Source organism: Oncorhynchus keta, chromosome 35, assembly GCF_023373465.1.
Source record: "Oncorhynchus keta strain PuntledgeMale-10-30-2019 chromosome 35, Oket_V2, whole genome shotgun sequence".
Taxonomy (NCBI): domain Eukaryota; kingdom Metazoa; phylum Chordata; class Actinopteri; order Salmoniformes; family Salmonidae; genus Oncorhynchus; species Oncorhynchus keta.
The window spans coordinates 32,193,497-32,215,315 of record NC_068455.1 but is presented as its reverse complement, the minus strand read 5'-3'; the positions used below and the strand labels follow the sequence as shown (position 1 = coordinate 32,215,315).

The window sequence follows — 21,819 nt, the reverse complement described above, 5'->3', positions numbered from 1 at the left end:
ATTCCTTCAAGACTGTTGGAAAAGCATTCCAGGTGAAGCTGATTGATAGTATGCCAAGAGTTTGCAAAGCTGTCATCAAGGCAAAGGGTGACTACTTTGAAGAATCTACAACTTTTTATATATCTTGATTTGTTTTACACCTTTTTGGTTACTACATGATTCCATGTGTTATTTCACAGTTCTGATGTCTTCACTATTATTCTACGATGTAGAAAATAGTAAAAAATAAAGAAAAACCCTTGAATGACTAGGTGTGTCCAAACTTTTGACTGGTACTGTAACTCGGCCACTCAGGAAAATTCACTGTCTTCTTGGCAAGCCACTCCAGTGTAGATTTGGTCTGGTGTTTTTGGTTATTGTCCTGCTGAAAGGTGAATTCATCTCCCAATGTCTGGTGGAAAGCAGACTGAACCAGGTTTTCCTCTAGGATTTTGTCTGTGCTTAGCTCCATTCCATTTATTTTTTATCCTGAAAAACTCCCCAGTCCTTAACGATTGCAGGCATACCCATAACATGATGCAGCCGACGCTATGCTTGCAAATATGGAGAGTGCTATTCAGTAATGTGTTGTATTGGATTTGCCTCAAACATAACACTTTGTATTCAGTACCAAAAGTTAATTGCTTTGCCACATTGCAGTATTATCTTGGTGTTGGTATTTTATTAGTAACCCCACTCTTCCTGGAGTCACACAACATGAATCATGACATAATACAGAACACTAATAGACAAGAACAGCTCAAGGACAGAACTACATCAATTTGTGCCTTGTTGCAAACAGGATGCGTGTTTTGGAATATGTTTATTCTGTACAGGCTTCCTTCTTTTCACTCTGTCAATGAGGTTAGTATTGTGGAGTAACTATAATGTTGTTGTTCCATCCTCAGTTTTCTCCTATCACAACCATTAAACTCTGTAACTGTTTTAAAGTCACCATTGGCCTCATGGTGAAATCCCTGAGCGGTTTCCTTCCTCTCCAGCAACTGAGTTAGGAAGGGTGCCTGTATCTTTGTAGTGACTGGGTGTATTTCTACACCATCCAAAGTGTAATTAATAACTTCACCATGCTCAAAGGGATATTCAAGGTCTTATTTTTTATCAATAGGTTCCCTTCTTCGCGAGGTATTGGAAAACCTCCCTGGTCTTTGTGATCGAATCTCTGTTTGAAATGCACTGCTCGAATGAGGGACCTTACAGATAATTACATGAGTAGGGGTATAGAGATGAGGTGGTCATTCAAAAATCATGTTAAACGCTATTATTGCACACAGAGTGAGTCCATGCTACTTATTATGGGACTTGTTAAGCACATTTTTACTCCTGAACATATTTAGACTTGCCATAACAACAGGGTTGAATAGTTATTGACTCAAGACATTTCAGCTTTTCATTTGTAATTAATTAGATTTTTTTTCTCTGAAAACATCATTTCACTTTGACATTATGGGGTATTGTGTGTAGACCGGTGACAAAAAAAAATCTAAATTTAATCCATTTCAAATTGAGGCTGTTACACAACAAAATGTGGAACAAGTCAAGAGGTGTGAATACTTTCTGAAGGCACTCTAATGCTCTTAAATGGGATTTTTTTGCTTTGGAGTGAAATTTATGGCACTGAACCCTGAACTGTTCTTTGGCCTTTGGGGGCACGGATGAAACTGTGTCTGTGTGACATGCACATGGCTGAGGTTAACTCCTCTTATGGGGAAAGACTAGACACTGCAGAGACAGGAAATTAGATATGTATGTCTCGCTGTGTTTTTAATGAACTAATCTTTCTCCGATATGACATGCTCGTCCATCCAGCACTACTTACATACATTAGATCCCAGTACATTTGCTTTACATCCACTCTAACTCCTTGAGGAGCTCTTGAGGGTTCATCCACCGGTCTTGGTGGTTGGCCAGTTTCTCCTGGTCCCACCAGGAATATCCTGCTTCCCTCACCTCTGATTCCACCATATCCTTTGTTAACTCAATTACGTGGCTATGACGTGTTCCCACATTCGTAGTTGATGACAACGGCGTTGATGATGACTATGATGATGATCTGATTGAATCTGTTAGGAAGTAGAGTGTGTGTCATAAGGCATATGCACCACACAGCATTTACAAGTAAGGATGGCATACCAAACAGCACAGTATAGTTCCCACGCTTCTCTCCTTCTGATCCCAGCCTCTGTCTCTCTCCCTCTCCGTGTGTCCAGATGTGGAGCTCCTGTCTATGGACAGCACAGAGGCCAGCTGTTGGGTGAACAACAAGCTGCGTGGCCACGAGGAGCAGTGGAAGGAGGATGACTGCACCTTCTGTCAGTGTGTGGATGGAGACCCTCACTGTACCGCCATGGCCTGCAAACAGAGCTGTCAGAACCCAGTCAAGATCCCTGGAGAATGCTGCCCCTTCTGCGAGGGTTCGTATGGAGACACACACACAATAATATCTGTATGCACATGCTGTTCTTGGGGCGGCAGGGTAGTCTAGTGGTTATACCGTTGGACTAGTAACCGGAAGTTTGCAAGTTCAAATCCCCGAGCTGACAAGGTACAAATCTGTCTTTCTCCCCCATGAACAGGCAGTTAACCCACTGTTCCTAGACTGTCATTGAAAATAAGAATTTGTTCTTAACTGACTTGCCTAGTTAAATAAAGGTAAAATTAAAAAACATACAGCCTGTAGCAGGGATGACAGCTGGCTTATAACTGAGAAAAATGATTGGCTGGTGTTGAAGTAGTTGGAGATTTAAGTCTGAAACTAGCAAGGAACAGGTCAAATGTAATGCTACATATGTTCTACACATAGCCAACACATAAGCAGTCAATTCCCTCACAATGAAATATCTCACGTTGCACTTCTTCTGAAGTAGCCTTATATTGCATGGACATACCACACGTTTTGATGGAAGATTGAATTTTCAGTTCAACTTGCCTAATAGGGCAGGAAAGAGCGTTACATGAACTCACAGTTTTGAATATAATTACAATGTCTAATTGAAATGTTTCTGATGTATTGTGTAAGGGTCAGGGGCACCACCACCAATTGCATCTGGCATTCCATTGAGCTCTTGATATAGCCAACATAGTGTATCTGTCAAAACTGATATCATAAACAACTTGCAACTCGCCAGCTGATTTTCAGGAATTCACCCCAATTAATGGCCACCCCCTCACATGTCAATGTAGCTACATCTCATGTATAACATGTCAATGTACATCTGGCAATTAACGTCTTCATCGGTAAATGGAAAGGTTCCTACTGCGCTGGACCAAACTACAAAAACATTTGTGTTTGACAATACAGTCAGTTTGAGCTCGGAACCTGACTGGTGGAACTGGACTGTAGGATAGTCTCTCCCCCTGAAGCTATGTGGAGGCCACGTTGGCCGCTCATTAAAGAGGAGGCCACAGAGCATTCTTCAGCTGCAGGCTCCTTTGTGATTTTTTATTGGCCCAGCCTGCAATATGAGACCCACCTGCATGAGGCGCGGCTTAGACTGAAGGGTTAAATCCGATTTATGGTCATTCCGGTGTTTGTATTGGCCACACAGCATTTACTGCGATGCGGCCTCTGCAGAAGTCAGGGCATTCATATTTCCTGCGCTTCACGGAGCAGAGCGTAGCTGTTGTGAAGGAAGTTGTCAAGGAAGTGAGTTTGTGTTTATACAGGACGTACCGCCCCAACCTACCTTCAACCGATCATGTCAGTGCGGAGCTATAGGGAGCTCTCTGCATTGTTACAAAATTTGGGAGGCTCACGGCGATGCGGTAGAGAGCTTGATTTGGCCTCCACAAGTCTCCTGAGGCGCCGCAATCACGTCACACCTACCGTACGGAGCCTCCCGACTGCATTGCCGTATCAAGCTTAATTGGAGTGGATCACTGTTTTTTGTTTTTGCGTAATTAGTTACAGCTCGTTTGGTGCTCCTCCCTCTGAATGTAGCAAGATAATGGAGGACCCCCCAACTAGACCCCCACCTAGCTTCCCCTGGTTGTGGCTTGTACATGTGTGACTCAGGTCAGCATTACACCTCATCCCTGGTGGGCTCCAGTGATGATGTGGCCCTCTGGGTCTGTCCAGTGCCAGCCTCTGACTCACCAGACTCCCACACAGGGGCTTCTCTGTTTGGGCTAGAGCCAAGCCGTGCTCCTGCACTCCTTCAGGTCGTTTAGACAACATGTGACGTGCTCATTCATCAAAGCCCTCTGATAGAGAGCACCTATATCTGTAATGGCCCTGCGTTTATCTCTAATCACAGCGGTCTCTCTCAGATGGCAGCAACGTGAACACTGAACCATTTCTGTTGGCATGGCGATGGATGTGTAACATTGTGTGTCTAAGTGTTCTGCTCTTTACTCTCATAAAAGCCTAATTTGAGAATAGTATGACATGTCTGTGAGTGTTATAGGCTTCACAGAGGCAGGTATAGTATGACATGTCATAGAGAGTTATAGCAGCTTTTCTGTCCCACAGAGCCTTCGTATGAGACGGTGAGCCCTATGCTGTGTCCTCGTCTGGAGAACTGCTCTTTCTCAGGGAAGGACTGCCCCTACGGCTTCCAGCAGGACAACAACGGCTGCCTGCTCTGCCAGTGCCTCAACCGTGAGTCTCACACCAGATACACACAGATACATAAACACACATAAACACACATGAACACACATAAACACACACATACTGGTACTTGTTCCAAATGTCAAGTCCCTGGCACATTATCTCCAATACAGAAACATAAAACAAATATCTGTCGCACCTCATTTGTTACCATGGCTGCATGGTATTCACAGTTTTTTTGTCATTGGTATTCGCTTATGAAACGCCCTATAGAAAACTAACATGGTGTTGATGGATGAGCCAGCCGATGGTAAGGTGACCTCCATGTGAACTGTTTCAGATTACTCCTGCCCTGACCTGGGGAAATACTGCTCGCTGCAATGCCCCGTGGGATACGAGAAGGATGACTTTGGCTGCGAGGTGTGTGAGTGCAGCTCTCCAATGCCCAAGTGCCGACCCCTGACCTGCAGCAAGACCTGCCCCTACGGATATGTGTAAGTCCTCTGAATTGTCTACACATCTTCAAGTTAAGCACTGCTCATTATTCACCCCTTATTTTCCACGCAGCTCAAAGGCTGTTACAGACCCAGTGGTCACGACTGAAAGACCAAAGCCTGAAGGAATGGTGATTTGTCTGGTTTATTATTGACATGGGCCCTGACATACAATCCACTCTCTCTTTAACTGGAAAAACACATTTCATAAATCATCTTTCCGTCTCAAAACAACGCTAAAAAACGCATCTGCACAAAAGCGGCCTTTATGAATTGTATACAATGAGATTCTTCTGGTATCTGAACCATGCTCTCTGGAGCCTCCGCTCAAGATGGGCCTGATATGTCTGCACAGGATGCCAGCAGAGAGGCAACCCGAGGGGGAAGAGGAACAGGAAGCGGTGGCTTCATCACTCATAAGCATCGGTTCAGGACTGGCTTCAGAAGTCTGAATCCTCGATGAGCTAAGTAATGCATCACTTTTCTAGCAGAGTGGTGCTTCTAAAATGGACCAGTGAAAAGACACAGAGATGGCTTTGTATACATTGTCTGCATTTATGACCTCTGCAGAGAACTCTAGACTATATCATCAACTATATAATTTGTGGCGTATGTGACTAAACCACAATTAATACAAACCTCATAAACTATACTTGCTTTGAACTGTCCAGTTTTCTTATCTCAACAGTGTTGAGGGGGGAAAGCGTGACCACTGAGCAGTGGGCTGTCAGAGTGGGTCAGAGCCCTAAAGGTGTGTTTACATTGACATTTGGCACAGTTGAGCGCCTTGAGCAGGACACAAAGGAGGACTTAAAGCGTTTCCCCTCCTCAATGGGTCTAAATCATCATCGGATCTGACTGGACGTGCACGGCATTCTCCTGTTGCCCGGGACGGCACAGAGACAGCAGCCCCAGAGCCAAGCATGGTGCACAAAATTCCACACAACACCTTTAAACAAAGCCCAGCTCCCAAGGTGGCCAGACTTTCTGTCTCTGTGTTTGTACACAGAGGACCCAGCCAGCTCAGAGCTCAGCCTGGCCTCTCCATACTGCCTTTACTGCTGTTTCAGCAGAGATGTGCCCTCTGCTAGTGGATCGGCTGCTGTGGGACACAGGGTTAATCTCCTGTTTTATTTATGTGGCCGACAGAGAATAATAGGATAATTAATCCCACCTAACAAGCTCAATGTTTAATTGAAAAGATGGGTTACTTGTTCCAGAAAAAGAGAGAGCATGGGAGACACATATAGAAAGAGGCTGGAGTGATCTAATAGATGAGTCCATCTGATCAACATAATTTCTCAACCTGCTGCTCATCTACACTGAGTGTACAAAACATTAGGAACACCTGCTTTTTCCATGAAACAGACTTACCAGGTGAATCCAGGTGAAAGCTATGATCCCTTATTGATGTCACTTCTTAAATCCACTTAGATCAGTGTAGATGGAGGGGAGGAGACAGATTAAATAAGGATTTTTAAGCCTTGAGACAATTGAGACATGGATTGTGTATGTTTGCCATTCAGAGGGTGAATGGGCAAGAAAATATTTAAGTGCCTTTGAACGGGGTATGGTAGTAGTTGCCAGGTGCCCTGGTTTGTGTTAAGAACTGCAACCCTGCTGGGTTTTTCACTCTCAACAGTTTCCCGTGTGTATCAAGAATGGTCTATCACTCAAAGGTCATCCAGCCAACTTGACACAACTGTGGGAAGCATTGGAGTCAACATGGGCCAGAATCCCTATGGAACACTTTCCTTGTAGAGTCCATGCACCAACAAATTGAGGCTGTTCTGAGGGCAACTCAATATTAGGAAGGTTTAATTTAAAAACACATTTTGTTGTAATTTTTACCCCTTCACCCCAATTTTGGTGATTACGATCTTGTCTCATTGCTGCAACTCCGCAACGGGCTTGGGAGAGGCAAAGGTCGAGTCATGCGTCCCCCAACACATGACCCGCCATACCGAGCTTCTTAACACCCGCTCGCTTAAACCTGGAAGCCAGCTGCACCAATGTGTCGGAGGAAACACTGTTCAACTGACGACCGAAGTCAGCCTGCAGGTGCCCGGCCACAAGGAGTCGCTAGAGCGCGATGAGCCAAGTAAAGCCTGCAATGCAGTGCCTTCCTGGAGGCCAGGAAGGTGTTCTTAATGTTGTGTGCTCTCAGTGTGCGTTTTATGACATCCATAGCTGGATCCAACTCGGTCACGTGATCTGCGTCTGTTCCTAGCTAAATGACAGGCTGTTTTCTCTGTTTGTATCCCTCATACCATTAGGCCATTTAGTGGGGGTTTACTTTCATTTCAGTCCCCATGTAGATCGTCTCTCAAACTCCTCAGGGGTTGTTTTTCCTCTGGTACTAACTCATCCCTGTGTCTGGGTCTGTATCGGCTCTCTACAGAATTGAACTCCCTGCTCTGTTTACAAATCAACCGTGATGATGAGCTCGTAGTTAATAGAGAGCAGGGCCTCTCAGTACCTATGTCCCTTAATCAACCTGGCTGCATGAATATCATTTGGCCCTGCTCTGGGCCTCACATATCCGCCAAAGGCGTTGGTAGCAATACAGTAACTATCTGAATAGGTTGAATCTAATGGAAAGCATCCGAATTGGCTTTAAACCCAGTGCCCTAGACTCTAGCATTGGTATGGTGTTTGCGCTGTGCACCATGGGGCTTTCACGTGTTCCAGGGTGCTGCTTTTATCTGGCCTCTTCAAAGGCAACTAATATACCAGGGGGATAACAGAACCATGTATCTATTATACCATGCCTGACCATCTGGCTCCACGGCAGCATTCCACCCGACCGCTGGCTTCAGAGCTTTCACTGAAACATGCACCATTTGAGCTTTAAAGACAGCCTTCTTATCTTACCCTCTCACATTAGATATCTGATAAAGACATCTGTGTGTTCTATCTATCCCACAGGAGGAATAAGCACGGCTGTGAGATGTGTCGCTGTGTCAAGTGTCCCCCCTTCACTTGTGACAAGCACTGCAGCGATGGCTACCGGCAGAACAGGAAGGGCTGCTCCATCTGCATGTGCAAAGGTATGGTGCTCATCTGTCTGTCTGTCTCATCTGGTCCGCATCAATATTCATCCCTCTGGGTCAGCCGGTCACACGACTACACGTCCATAACAACAAAAGTAGTGCGTGTGTGTGTGTGTGTGAGCGTGTGTGTGTGTGTGTGTGACCATGTGTGTGTGTGAGTGAGCGTGTGTAAGTGAGCGTGTGTAAGTGTACGTGTGTGAGTGAGTGAGTGAGTGAGTGAGTGAGTGAGTGAGTGAGTGAGTGAGTGAGTGAGTGAGTGAGTGAGTGAGTGAGTGAGTGAGTGAGTGAGTGAGTGAGTGAATTACATTTTATTTCGGGTAAAATCGGCAATTGGCAAACCATCCCTTATGGGATTAATTGACACAAACAAATATTACAATAATTCACTATGGTAATTAAATGATCTGAAAAAGGTAAAGATCAATACATGATAGTAAATGACATCCCTAGAGCAGTACAATAATATACATACATACACACAGTATATATACACATACATACAGTTGAAGTCGGAAGTTTACATGCACTTAGGTTGGAGTCAATAAAACCAATTTTTTCAACCACTCCACAAATTTCTTGTTAACAAACAAAGTTTTGGCAAGTCGGTTAGGACATCTACTTAATTTTTCCAACGATTATTAATGGACAGATCATTTCACTTATAATTCACTGTATTCAAATTCCAGTGGGTCAGAAGTTTACATAAACTAAGTTTATTTTTTATTTTTTACCCCTTTTTCTCCCCAATTTCGTGGTATCCAATTGTTTTTAGTTGCTACTATCTTGTCTCATCGCTACAACTCCCGTACGGGCTCGGGAGAGACGAAGGTTGAAATTCATGCGTCCTCCGATACACAACCCAACCAAGCCGCACTGCTTCTTAACACAGCTCACATCCAACCCAGAAGCCAGCCGCACCAATGTGTCGGAGGAAACACCATGCACCTGGCAACCTTGCACTGCGCCCGGCCCGCCACAGGAGTCGCTGGTGCGCGATGAGTCAAGGATATCCCTAACGGCCAAGCCCTCCCTAACCCGAACGACGCTGGACCAATTGTGCGTCGCCCCACGGACCTCCCGGTCACAGCCGGTTGCGACAGAGCCTGGGCGCGAACCCAGAGTCTCTGGTGGCACACCCTTAACCACTGCGCCACCCGGTCGATGCTAGATACACTAAGTTGACTGTGCCTTTAAACAGCTTGGAAAATTCCAGAAAAAAATGTCATGGCTTTAGAAGCTTCTGATAGTCTAATTGACATAATTTCAGTCAATTGGAGGTATACCTGTGGATGTATTTCAAGGCCTGGCTTCAAACTCAGTGCCTCTTTGCTTGGCATAATGGGAAATAAATAAAAAAATCAGCCAAGACCTCAGAAAAAACCTAATGTAGACCTCCACGAGTCTGGTTCATCCTTGGGAGCAATTTCCAAACACCTGAAGTTACCACGTTCATCTGTACAAACAATAATACACAAGTATAAACACCATGGGACCACGCAGCCGTCATACCGCTCAGGATGGAGACGCGTTCTGTCTCTTAGAGATGAATGTACTTTGTTGCGAAAAGTGCAAATCAATCCCAGAACAACAGCAAAAGACACTTGTGAAGATGCTGGAGGAACCAGGTACAAAAGTATCTATATCCACAGTAAAACGAGTCCTATATCGACATAACCTGAAAGGCCACTCATCAAGGAAGAAGCCACCGGTCCAAAACCACAATAAAAAATAAAAGACAGACTACGGTGTGCAACTGCACATGGGGACAAAGATTGTACTTTTTGGAGAAATGTCCTCTGGTCTAATGAAACAAAAATAGAACTGTTTGGCCATAATGACCATCTTTAAGTTTGGAGGAAAAATGGGGCGGCTTGCAAGCCAAAGAACACCATCCCAACCGTGAAGCACGGAGGTGGCATCATCATGTCGTGGGGGTGCTTTGCTGCAGGAGGGACTGATGCACTTCACAAAATAGATGGCATCATGAGGGAGGAAAATTATGTGGATATATTGAAGCAACATCTCAAGACATCAGTCAGGAAGTTAAAGCTTGGTCGCAAATGGGTCTTCCAAATGGACAATGACCCCAAGCATACTTCCAAAGTTGTGTCAAAATGGCTTCTGGACAACAAAGTCAAGGTACTGGAGTGGCCTTCACAAAGCCCTGACCTCAATCCTATAGAAAATGTGTTGGCAGAACTGAAAAAGCGTGTGCGAGCAAGGAGGCCTACAAACCTGACTCAGTTACACCAGCTCTGTCAGGAGGAATGGGCCAAAATTCACCCAACCTATTGTGGGAAGCTTGTGAAAGGCTACCTGAAACGTTTGACCCAAGTTAAACAATATAAAGGCAATGCTACCAAATACTAATTGAGTGCATGTAAACTTCTGCCCCACTGGGAATGAGATGAAAGAAATAAAAGCTTAAATAAATCATTCTCGCTACTATTATTCTGACATTTCACATTCTTTAAATAAAGTGGTGATCCTAACTGACCTAAGACTGGGAATTTTTACTATGATTAAATTTCAGGAATTGTGAAAAACTGAGTTTAAATGTATTTGGTTAAGGTGTATGTAAACTTCCAACTTCAACTGTACATACATACATAGCATACATAACATATACAGATAAATAAATACAGTACATGTGTATTTGTGTGTGTGTGACCTTGTGTGTTTGATTGTGAGAGTGATTGTGTCTGTGTCCTGTTAAACAGATTCAGGGTGAGGAGTAGACGATATACTGTGAATTAGAGAGATACGAGTCTCTCTGAAGTGTTGACTTTCTCCCATTATGTAGCAGATGTGATTTGCTGGGACCTTTAGCTGGTCTGTTATGAATGGATGTTTTGACTCTTGTTTTTATTTAACTCTCTCTGAGGCCTGTGTGTGCATGTCTGATTAGATTCACCAACCACAAAAGTTAAAGAAAGTTTGCGAACAGCTTATTTATACACTGACAGTTTTATTTGATGTTTATTTTCTTTTTTTCAGTAATATTATAAATATTTTAGCTTGGCATATATTTTTGGTTTCTTGCTTAGCAAGACGCCGGTGCAGTGGGTCCATTTCCCCACACATAGACACTTCTGTCTATTCCACGGCCCTGTTGTTGACCTTATTTTGATACTCTTGGATCAGGTACTCAGTGGGCTGTTCAAGTATTTATGGATAGGAAACTTTTGGGGAGCTGTACCATTTTGTGTGTGTATATAACAGTGTGTTATATCAGTGTGTTAAGAGAGAAGAGGCACAAACCACCGCCCTGGATGTGAAAACATGATGCGAATCACTGAGTTACTGCAGTATGTTGTATTCTAAAACACTGTTCTCCCAGGACTTAACAGCCACACTGGGTTTGTAACACATTGGAGGCCAGTTATTGGCATTTGTGGGGTTTTATAAACTAAACCTATCCCTCAAAAGAAACACAGGACCTCAGTTTTGGGTCCGGTGCCAAAAATCTCAGGGAAATGATTCAACTTAATTTATTTGTGGTGCTGTTTTAAATGGATTATTGGGAAATAAAGGGACTTTAAAAGGAAGGTCACATATTGGTGTTTGGTGAAGGTGGAGCTGAGAGGATCCAGGGACAGTAACAGAGCCAAGACAATAACATTTGCTGCCTTTACTATAAACCGTAAATAATTCTTCTTAATGAAATTTCCACTTTGAATTTGTCATGCCCTGAAACATCCCTGATGCCTGTTTCTCACAGGTTCAAGTCACCAGCCTCCCTCCCTGCCTAACGTCTGTTTGTCTGTGTTAATGTTTGTTTTCCAGAGAGTGGCCACCTGCCAAGCACCACTGCCCCCACCCCTATGCCCAGCCACTGCCTGACCTCCAACGGGCACCGCTATGAGAAGGGCGAGAGCTGGCACGACGGCTGCCGCGACTGCTACTGCCACACTGGGAGAGAGATGTGTGTGCTCATATCCTGCCCTGTGCCCAGTTGCGCCAACCCCGTGGTCAGGCCTGACCAGTGCTGCCCCACTTGTGAAGGTATGTCTTGTCTGGAGCCACCTGGTCTATCAACACACACATACAAAGACACACACACACACAGGTCTGGCAGGTCACAGTCCCCTAGGATCTCACTCTCCTAAGAGCCCACTTACTGCCCCAGTAGTCAACCCAGGTCTCAGACTCCATGAACACTTTGTGTTTCTGTAAGGAGCAACACACATTGATACACAGTTACACATCCATGCCTCTTCATCCACACCCCTCCCAGTCACTCTATTTATATGGGAGTGACTCAGTGGACTGTTCAAATATTTAGGAGTGAAAGAAGTCTACAACTTTCAGTCACTCGTTTGTCAGTAGACAAGACATTAACTCCTTACGAATGTCAATCCTATTGGGGAGTCAAATATTTTATCTGTACAGTTGTACTAGACTAGAGGAAACTATGGTCCACCACACATAGTTGTGTAACTGCCAGGCTTTAGTCTTTCGGCATTGATGTCACACATCTAATTGTAGCAAGATGGGAATCTTGTTCTTTGTAGACTCTGAACTCTTTGAGTGTGTTGTTGTGTTGCTGTTATCTGTCTTTCCTAACCTATATATCATCTGTCCAGATGAATCAGGAAGTGGTCAGCCGGAGGGCATGGACCTGGTGGTGTGCCGGGCCCCTGGGGGGGAACTCTATGTGGAGGGAGAGACCTGGAACCTGGACGATTGTACACGCTGCACCTGCAGGAAGGGCCGCGTCCTGTGCGACACTGAAGTGTGTCCCCCTGCTGTGTGTCAGGCCCCAACCAGGAACAAGGACACCTGTTGCCATGTCTGCCCAGGTACAGTACCTTACATCCCCTACATCTGTCATAGGCTGCTTTAATAGGAAGCATCTAATGCAAAGCCATTTTCTTCTCTGTAAATGTAGAACTCCATCATCATATTAGCCTTGACAAGAGCAATTTCAGATAATATCAAAAGCCCTTACAGTACATCCAGGAATAATTCCAGAAAGAAATGTCAGTTTGTGGTCAGTCAGAGTGGGATAAATCTAAGCTGGAGCCATTATCCGCAACATGTGGTTGTGGATTGTGGAGCCTTGCCTTGTCTTTCCTGGGTGCATGTTAAACGCTGTCGGACAGTTTAATGTCAGGCTTATAAAGAAACCAGACCAAACTGGCTGGGTTTACATTGGTATATACCAAGGTCCTCCAGACAGGAACACATGTGGACAACCCTGTCCGTTTCCACTGGTCATTTGTAGGGCCAGGAGTTTTTCCTGGCAATGTGATATGACTAGGAAAAACTCTGGGCCCTAGTTATAGCCTATATAACTAGTTTCTCCTGGTCAGGTCACGTACCCTGTTGAGAAGAACAGAGTTGGTGACCATCTGCACTATTTCAGTACCCTCACCCCTCGCTCCTCCTCCCGCCCCAACACCTCCTCCCACCCCTCACTCATCCCTCAGCCCCAAAAGCATGAGCCCCACAAATAAAAAATGCATGACTGCTCCTGAAACCCACAGAGCCTCCTGGGGAATGCTCGGCTAGCTGCGTTATCACCACATCTCCCCCAGAAAAGCAGTTTTCCCTTATGCATGAGCCTGGCTCTTAGGAATGTGGGAATAATGCACATTTCAATGACATGCCCCATGATGTACAGTACTGCCAATATGTGTACAATCTAACTAAGTCTTTGGTCACAGGAAGGCCATTGATCTATGGGCCCGGGGGCAATGAGACACAGAGATAAGCCAGAGATTTAACTGACAGAGAGAACAGCAGCCATGTGTTCCCTAGTCATTAGCTAGCCTCCTGCTAGTTTTTACCATACAGTTAAAATCATCTTATCTCAAACACAGACCTACAGGTCCAATAACCGCTCTGGATTAACATGTTATACTGCCGGTGTTAGCCTGGGAGATGTTATACTGCCGGTGTTAGCCTGGGAGATGTTATACTGCCGGTGTTAGCCTGGGAGATGTTATACTGCCGGTGTTAGCCTGGGAGATGTATACTGCCGGTGTTAGCCTGGGAGATGTTATACTGCCGGTGTTAGCCTGGGAGATGTTATACTGCCGGTGTTAGCCTGGGAGATGTTATACTGCCGGTGTTAGCCTGGGAGATGTTATACTGCCGGTGTTAGCCTGGGAGATGTTATACTGCCGGTGTTAGCCTGGGAGCCAGGGGATTATCTGTGATAAAGTTAACCCTTTCTCTCCATCCATCCATCCCTCCATCCACAGAGGGTCCCCTGCTCCCAGTGAGCACCAGTCAGCAGGAGTATTGTATCTCCAGCGAGGGAGACGTGCTGTTGGCTGGGGACACCTGGAAGGCCAATGCCTGCACCAGTTGTTCCTGCAACAACGGAACCATTCAGTGTTTCTCCCAGCGCTGCCCGCCTGCCAACTGCAGAGTGCCTGTCCTGCGCAAGGGCCAGTGCTGCCCTCACTGTCTGGGTGAGTGTGTGTGTGTGTGTGTGTGTGTGTGTGTGTGTGTGTGTGTGTGTGTGTGTGTGTGTGTGTGTGTGTGTGTGTGTGTGTGTGTGTGTGTGTGTGTGTGTGTGTGTGTGTGTGTGTGTGTGTGTGTGTGTGCGAAAGTCTAGCTGGGTGAGAGCACACTGCTTGTTACCCTCTCTAATGATGTCCACTGTAATTCTGGTGTGTAGAATACAGTATTTATGTCTTGTCTTGTGAAAACTGTGAGAAACCCATATTAAGTATGCATTAAAACAAGTTGTTCCTTTGGGACAAGGTACAGCTTGTTATTGAGAAAATTATTATTCACACTGTAACTTGTAGGAAGGGAGGAAAAGTCTTTAGCTAGAATAAGGCAAGCATGTGTGAGTCGCGTCCTGAGTGCCAGTCTTGCTGGCGCTGCATGGGCAAACACGGTTACTCACAGCAACATTCCATGTGACACAACCCACTTCGACCGAAAACATTCCCCAAGCATCCGCACATTCACACGTGTTTCCTGTCTCCGGCTGAGCCGACCCGCCACTCTCCATGGCGGCACAAGAAGGCAAAGCTCCATCAGCTTTTCCTATCGAGGAAAACCTTGGCACAGGCCTGCATTGTTCCCTGTGATTTGTAGCCGTTTCATCTTTGTTTTGGTTATTTGCTCGGTGGAAAACAGCACTTGACAAAGGAGGGTTATGGAAGCTTAGAGAACACGTCCTGTAAACACACCTTATCTACAGATACTCATCCAAACAATAACCTTCTGTTACATTGACTTATGTGGGGATTTGTTTTTGGTTCAAGTGTGTTTGACATTACATGAGTGAATGGGTATGTGAGTTATGGTTGTGATATCCTGATTTACAGAAATGACAACAACATCTGTTCCAATGATGGTGTCGACCAAGGACCCCAAGACCAGGGTTACTACCACAGTGGACAACACAGTCTGGATCACCACTGTCACCGTACCTCCTATCATTGCTGCTACAGGTAACATTAACACTGTCTGTCTGTCCCTCTCTTTCACTTACTCGCTCACTCGTCCTATGGCCCACAGCGATGGTTAACTAATAATAGTAATAATATGGGACTGGGTGGTAACACCTGCCTCAGCTCAGCCCTGTGACTTGACATGTCATCCAGGTTGTATCACAACCGGCCGTGATTGGGAGTTCCATATGGCGGCGCGCAATTGGCCCAGCGTCGGCCATCATTGTAAATCAGAATTTGTTCTTAACTGACTTGCCTAGTTAAATAAAGGTTCAATAAAAAAAGTATATATATATTATATTATATAGGGACACTTTGACAAATGAGATAAATGCACAGTGACACATGATGAATCGATGTGGCCAAAACAATACTAACCCATAAGAGTCCTGGGACAGAGACCATTCATCTGAAGACTGTATCTGAGGTATTGGCCGGGGAAAACTGCCAAACACTAAGGAAGGACACGAGCTGCTTTTCATTTCAATTGATTAGAAGGGGAATAATGTAATGTAAATATTGGCCCGTGTGACAGCAGTGTGTGTAGTCTAGTCTGTGGGGGAGAGCTGATATTAATACTGTTTGATTCTCCTTGCAGACGGGAACAGCCTGGGAGAGAACTCCCCCAGCCAAACTGAGATGGCTCTCATCTACCAATCAGCAGCCTGGATACTGGCTGGCCTACTCCTGGCCATCATCATCTTCCTCATCGTGGCGCTCCTCATCAACAAGAAAAAGAAGTGGGTGCAGATGTCCTGCTACAGTGCCCCCAAGAAGGTGAGAGGCATTGTGGGTAAATCAGCTCATTAGGCCCTGTACTGAACGCACAGTTTCACCAATGAATTTCAACCTTTACATTTGAGCAGACCAGAGCGACTTCAGGAGCAATTAGGGTTAAGTACCTTGCTCAAGGGCACAGACTTTTAACCGCTAAACTACCTGCTGCAAACCAGCATTGCTGCCCAAACTTAGACCCGTGTGGTGCTAAATCATAGCACCATAGTGGGGCGGGCGGTTGTTTTGGGTTTTAATCTGTGGGTGGGTCGTGGGTTTTCCTTGATCTTCCAGCTCCTGCTTACAACCCGTGTTCAGGGCGTCATAAAGTAGGGATTCATGTCTTTTTCCAGGACTTAATTCTGAAGGAGCACTTTGAACTGTGTCAAGTTTATCATCAAGTGTGATAGTTTTACAACACCCCCATGAAATAAGACTAGTGGCAGAGAAAATCGTAAATCGTCACATACTTTCTGAACAGTCTCTCCCGTCCGAACTAGACACAGTGCACGCTAACCCAAAGCAGTAGGATCCAATCAATAACTGGCTAAATAATTGATATTTGAAACCCTGGGAATCTTTCCTCTCTCTTCTCCTTTCTTAGACTGTGATCCTGAAGAAGCATGTGAATAAGAACTCGTTGGTGTACATGGAACCTTCAAAGGAGAACAAGTTCCAGAGCGTGAAGAATGACTGCAGCATCAACTTCTCCCCAGAGATGAGCTCCCCGTGTGTGGAGAGAATGAGCATCCCCCGGGCCAAGCTGAGTATGGGCCAGGGCAGGGGGCAGCGCTAGATCCCTACAGGCCCCTGACCACCAGCCCCCTAACCGGACCCCCAAACTCTACACCGCTCGCAGGGCTACCCAGTACTTCCTCTTCTCTCTTTCACACATTTCCATGGTGATCGATCCACAAAACTATATATTGTACTGTACACACACATGTCTGGGATCCCCCCCCCTTCTCCCTCTCTCTCTGGCAGTAAAACTGATGATCCACAACAAAACACAAAACATTGCAACTTCCTGTTGCTTTATCATACTGCTATATCCTGCGTTTGGCGCTTTACTGTGGCCTGGCTGCTGTGGCGGTGAGGAGAGACAGGGGAGGCAGGAGGATGTGGCCATTCTGGGACTTTGCCATACAGTTCACCACAGACAGAAAGACAGCCAGAGAGGCTACTAATTCAGCCAGAGAGCTCTGCACTGTGAACATGATCATTTTTGCTTCTCGCCTCCTCTGGAGCTGGAACATGAAGTTAATAGGAGGAGTATAAAAGCTTTAGGACAGCAGTTTGGGTTCTAGACTAGAGGGTCTCCAGTCTGCTGGTTTCCATGTGCTGCAGCGCAGCACTCAATTGATCAACAATTGTTTTGGATGTGAAGCCAATTTAACTGGTCTTCCATTTGTAATCAAAATTGGATGGGAGGGATTAGCAGATATATGGCTAGATCCATGACTCTCTCCTCTACGCAGTCAATGACTGAGCAACATCAGAACCCAGCAGACTCAGGGAAAATAGACCCATACTCCTGCTTTAGAACATTTGGTATCCATCTTAGATTATTTTTTTTGTTGTATTTCTATGTGTACTAGTTGTAGTGTATTTCTTGGTTTTGTGATGGTCTCCATGGTGGCAAGATTAAAACATTGTAAACACCAGCCTAAACTTTCTCCATTAACGCAGAGGAAGGATGCTCTTCTCTTCCCACTTACTGTAGTGGTTCCTGTCTGCCTCAAAGATAACCAAGTCATTCCATTCAGAAAACAACCAGCTACCCTGGAGAGAGGGCACAAATACAGTATGAGTGAATGTAATCTGCCTCAGCCGTGAAGCCAGTGTGTCTGTCTGTAATACAGTATCGTCCTTCATCCTTCTCTACTCAATAACTCTTAGTCTGGTTTCCTTCAGAAGGAATCATCCCATTGACTGAACTTCATCATGTAGAAATGGCAATGGACTTCAAGATGAAGTGGATTAACATGAATTCAGACTTATTTTATAGCTTGCAGATAAGACGACTCGTTACAAGAAACTACAGAAGCAGTGCCAGACCTTCTGGAGTAACTCACGAGGAATGTCGATATACAGTAAGCCTCACTTATATAAGTTAATTTACAGCCGTGCACAAACAGGAGCTACTGTTTCCAGAGAATGTTAACGTGTGCATTTGTAGCCTTCCTTTTACAGCCTTAAATGTTTATAATATTTCATTGTTTCTCCTATAACATATTCTAGCCCAATTCAGTACACTTTGAAGAGTTCAACTGATGTGCTATGTATTCCATACCCAGGTAACCTGACTGAAGGTCTCCCCATTCCACCAGTTTATAACGTATTACAGTGAACAAAGGCAAGGGGTTCAAGGAGACTGCTATGAACTGTAAATAATAGTACATTACAACATCAGAGCATGTTCATGAAAATTAGCACTTTTGTAAGTGTTCAGTGTTTTAAAAAGCTGTGGGGGAGAATTCCTAGAGGGATAAAGGCCTAATCGGGGATTTGATAGGCATATTTAGCACGTAATGATAAACCACTCAAGTTAACATACTGTTGCAGCACAGTCTTGGCTTATTAACAATCAGATCGATCTAGTGAAAGAGCTGTGCTTTGGAGCTTTACAAAACAGACTGGGGTTTAATAAGAAATCTTTGGGCATGATTTCATAATTACATTGCCACTCTCTCGATACAAAGACCATTGTGATGTCAAAAGTGGGTGGAGACAAATGTAGATTTCTATTGAAGAGTTCTAAAAGTAATTCTGTCGATTTGGTTCTGTTTGAATCACAACCATGTGCTTTAAATGAAGTGAAGATGCGGCTTGTAAAAGCCTACAGTTATTTGTTTTTCCTATGTGTAAAAAAGGTAGATAAAAGTAGTGGACAGAAGAGTACCTTATTTATTTTTTCACATAGCTTTATTTATTAATACTAATCTATAGTTTGAGATGTGTTTTTGGCAAATGAACTTGGTAGCCAAAGCTGCTGTACATTTTCAATATTGTAAACCATTTACCATTTCTATCTGCTTTGTTATTCAAGCTTATTTATTTTACTTTTGCAAACTGTAAATACATTTTTCTTAGATGTTGAACTGTAACATTTACACTTATTTTGAAAAAATAAAATGTGTGAACAAAAATGACTTTGCCTTTAACGTTTGGGAAGACATTTCAGTGTTTGTGTCATTTCCATGGTGAGATTATGTTTGCAATGAGGAAGTGTGCTGTGCTTGTTGGGTTCAAAAGAGGTAACATTAGATATGACATCTGTTCCTTTAAGTACTCTTGCGCAGTGCTGCCGAAGGTGATCAGCTTTCCCTCTCCGTTAGTTTGCAAAAGGATTTCACATTCCCATTTCTCTTTATCATAGTTGCTATGCTCTGCTTATCTGTGTTGTGTTAGAGGATGTGGCCAGAGATCTGTGTGTGGTGTTTCTCAAAGCCTAGAGCAGGGTTCCCCAACTGGCCCGTGGGAAGTTTTATTTGGCACCCCAAGTTTTCAGAGAAAAAGAAAATCATATACATACACAGTTGAAGTCGGAAGATTACATACACTTAGGTTGGTGTCATTAAAACTCATTTTTCAACCACTCCACAAATTTCTTGTTCACAAATTATAGTTTTGGCAAGTCGGTTAGGACATCGGTTAGGACATCTACCACATCGTATAGTGTATATATATATATACTGTGTGTGTATATATACTGTGCGTGTATGTATATATATATATACACACACACTGTGTACTGTGATATATATATATATATATATATATATATACACAGTAGTGTATGTGTATATATATATATATATACATACACACACACACAGTATATATATATATATATATATATATATATATATATATATATATATATATACATACACACACACGCACAGTATATATATATACACACACAGTGTATATATATATATATATTATATATATATATATACACACACACACACACACATACATACATACATACACAGTATATATATATATATATATATACACTGTGTGTATATGTATATATTTATACACATAGTATATATATATATATATATATATATATATATATATACACACACACACACTACTGTGTATATATATATATATATATATATATATATATATATACACACAGTAGTGTGTGTGTATATATATATACTATGTGTATAAATATATAATATATATACACACATACACACATACACAGTATACAAGTATTTGATACATTGACGATTTTGCAGGTTTTCCTACTTACAAAGCAGGTTTGTAATTTTTATCATAGGTACACTTCAGCTGTGAGAGACGGAATCTAAAACAAAAATCCAGAAAATCACATTGTATGATTTTTAAGTAATTAAGTAGCCCTTTATTGTATGACATATGTATTTGATACATCAGAAAAGCAGAACTTAATATTTGGTACAGAAACCTTTGTTTGCAATTACAGAGATCATATGTTTCCTGTTGTTGATGACCAGGTTTGCACACACTGCAACAGGGATTTTGGCCCACTCCTCCATACAGACCTTCTCCAGATCCTCCAGGTTCCGGGGGCTGTCGCTGGGCAATACGGACTTTCAGCTCCCTCCAAAGATGTTCTATTGGGTTCAGGTCTGGAGACTGGCTTAGCCACTCCAGGACTATGAGATGCTTCTTACGGAGCCACTCCTTAGTTGCCCTGGCTGTGTGTTTCGGGTCGTTGTCATGCTGGAAGACCCAGCCACGACCCATCTTCAATGCTCTTACTGAGGGAAGTAGGTTGTTGGCCAAGATCTCGCGATACATGGCCCGATCCATCCTCCCCTCATTACGGTGCAGTCATCCTGTCCCCTTTGCAGAAAAGCATCCCCAAAGAATGATGTTTCCACCTCCATGCTTCACGGTTGGGATGGTGTTCTTGGGGTTGTACTCATCCTTCTTCTTCCTCCAAACACAGCGAGTGGAGTTTAGACCAAAAAGCCCTATTTATGTCTCATGAGACCACATGACCTTCTCCCATTCCTCCTCTGGATCATCCAGATGGTCATTGGCAAACTTCAGACAGGCCTGGACATGCACTGGCTTGAGCAGGGGGACCTTGCGTGCGCAGCAGGATTTTAATCCATGACGGCGTAGTGTATTACTAATGTTTTTCTTTGAGACTGTGGTCCCAGCTCTCTTCAGGTCATTGACCAGGTCCTGCCGTGTAGTTCTGGGCTGATCCCTCACCTTCCTCATGATCATTGATGCCCCCCGAGGGGAGATCTTGCATGGAGCCCCAGACCGAGGGTGATTGACTGTCATCTTGAACTTCTTCCATTTTCTAATAATTGTGGCAACAGTTGTTGCCTTCTCACCAAGCTGCTTGCCTATTGTCCTGTAGCCCATCCCAGCCTTGTGCAGGTCTACAATTTTATCCCTAATGCCCTTACACAGCTCTCTGGTCTTGGCCATTGTGGAGAGGTTGGAGTATGTTTGATTGAGTGTGTGGACAGGTGTCTTTTATACAGGTAACGAGTTCAAACAGGTGC

General features: G+C 44.0%; 1 protein-coding gene across 2 annotated transcripts in view; it reads left to right on the top strand.

The window, feature by feature from the left end:
* Positions 1 to 19,440, top strand: part of LOC118368349 (cysteine-rich motor neuron 1 protein-like) — a 56,190-nt gene extending 36,750 nt beyond the window's left edge. For both annotated transcript variants that reach the window (XM_035752378.2, XM_035752377.2), the window contains 10 exons: positions 2,208 to 2,411; positions 4,469 to 4,597; positions 4,890 to 5,043; positions 7,972 to 8,093; positions 11,883 to 12,101; positions 12,683 to 12,898; positions 14,306 to 14,518; positions 15,389 to 15,514; positions 16,113 to 16,291; positions 16,893 to 19,440. In XM_035752378.2, coding sequence (XP_035608271.2) covers positions 2,208 to 2,411; positions 4,469 to 4,597; positions 4,890 to 5,043; positions 7,972 to 8,093; positions 11,883 to 12,101; positions 12,683 to 12,898; positions 14,306 to 14,518; positions 15,389 to 15,514; positions 16,113 to 16,291; positions 16,893 to 17,084 — 1,754 coding nt within the window. In that variant the 3' untranslated portion in view covers positions 17,085 to 19,440. The remainder of the gene's footprint in view (positions 1 to 2,207; positions 2,412 to 4,468; positions 4,598 to 4,889; positions 5,044 to 7,971; positions 8,094 to 11,882; positions 12,102 to 12,682; positions 12,899 to 14,305; positions 14,519 to 15,388; positions 15,515 to 16,112; positions 16,292 to 16,892) is intronic.
* Positions 19,441 to 21,819: the final 2,379 nt, after the last annotated feature.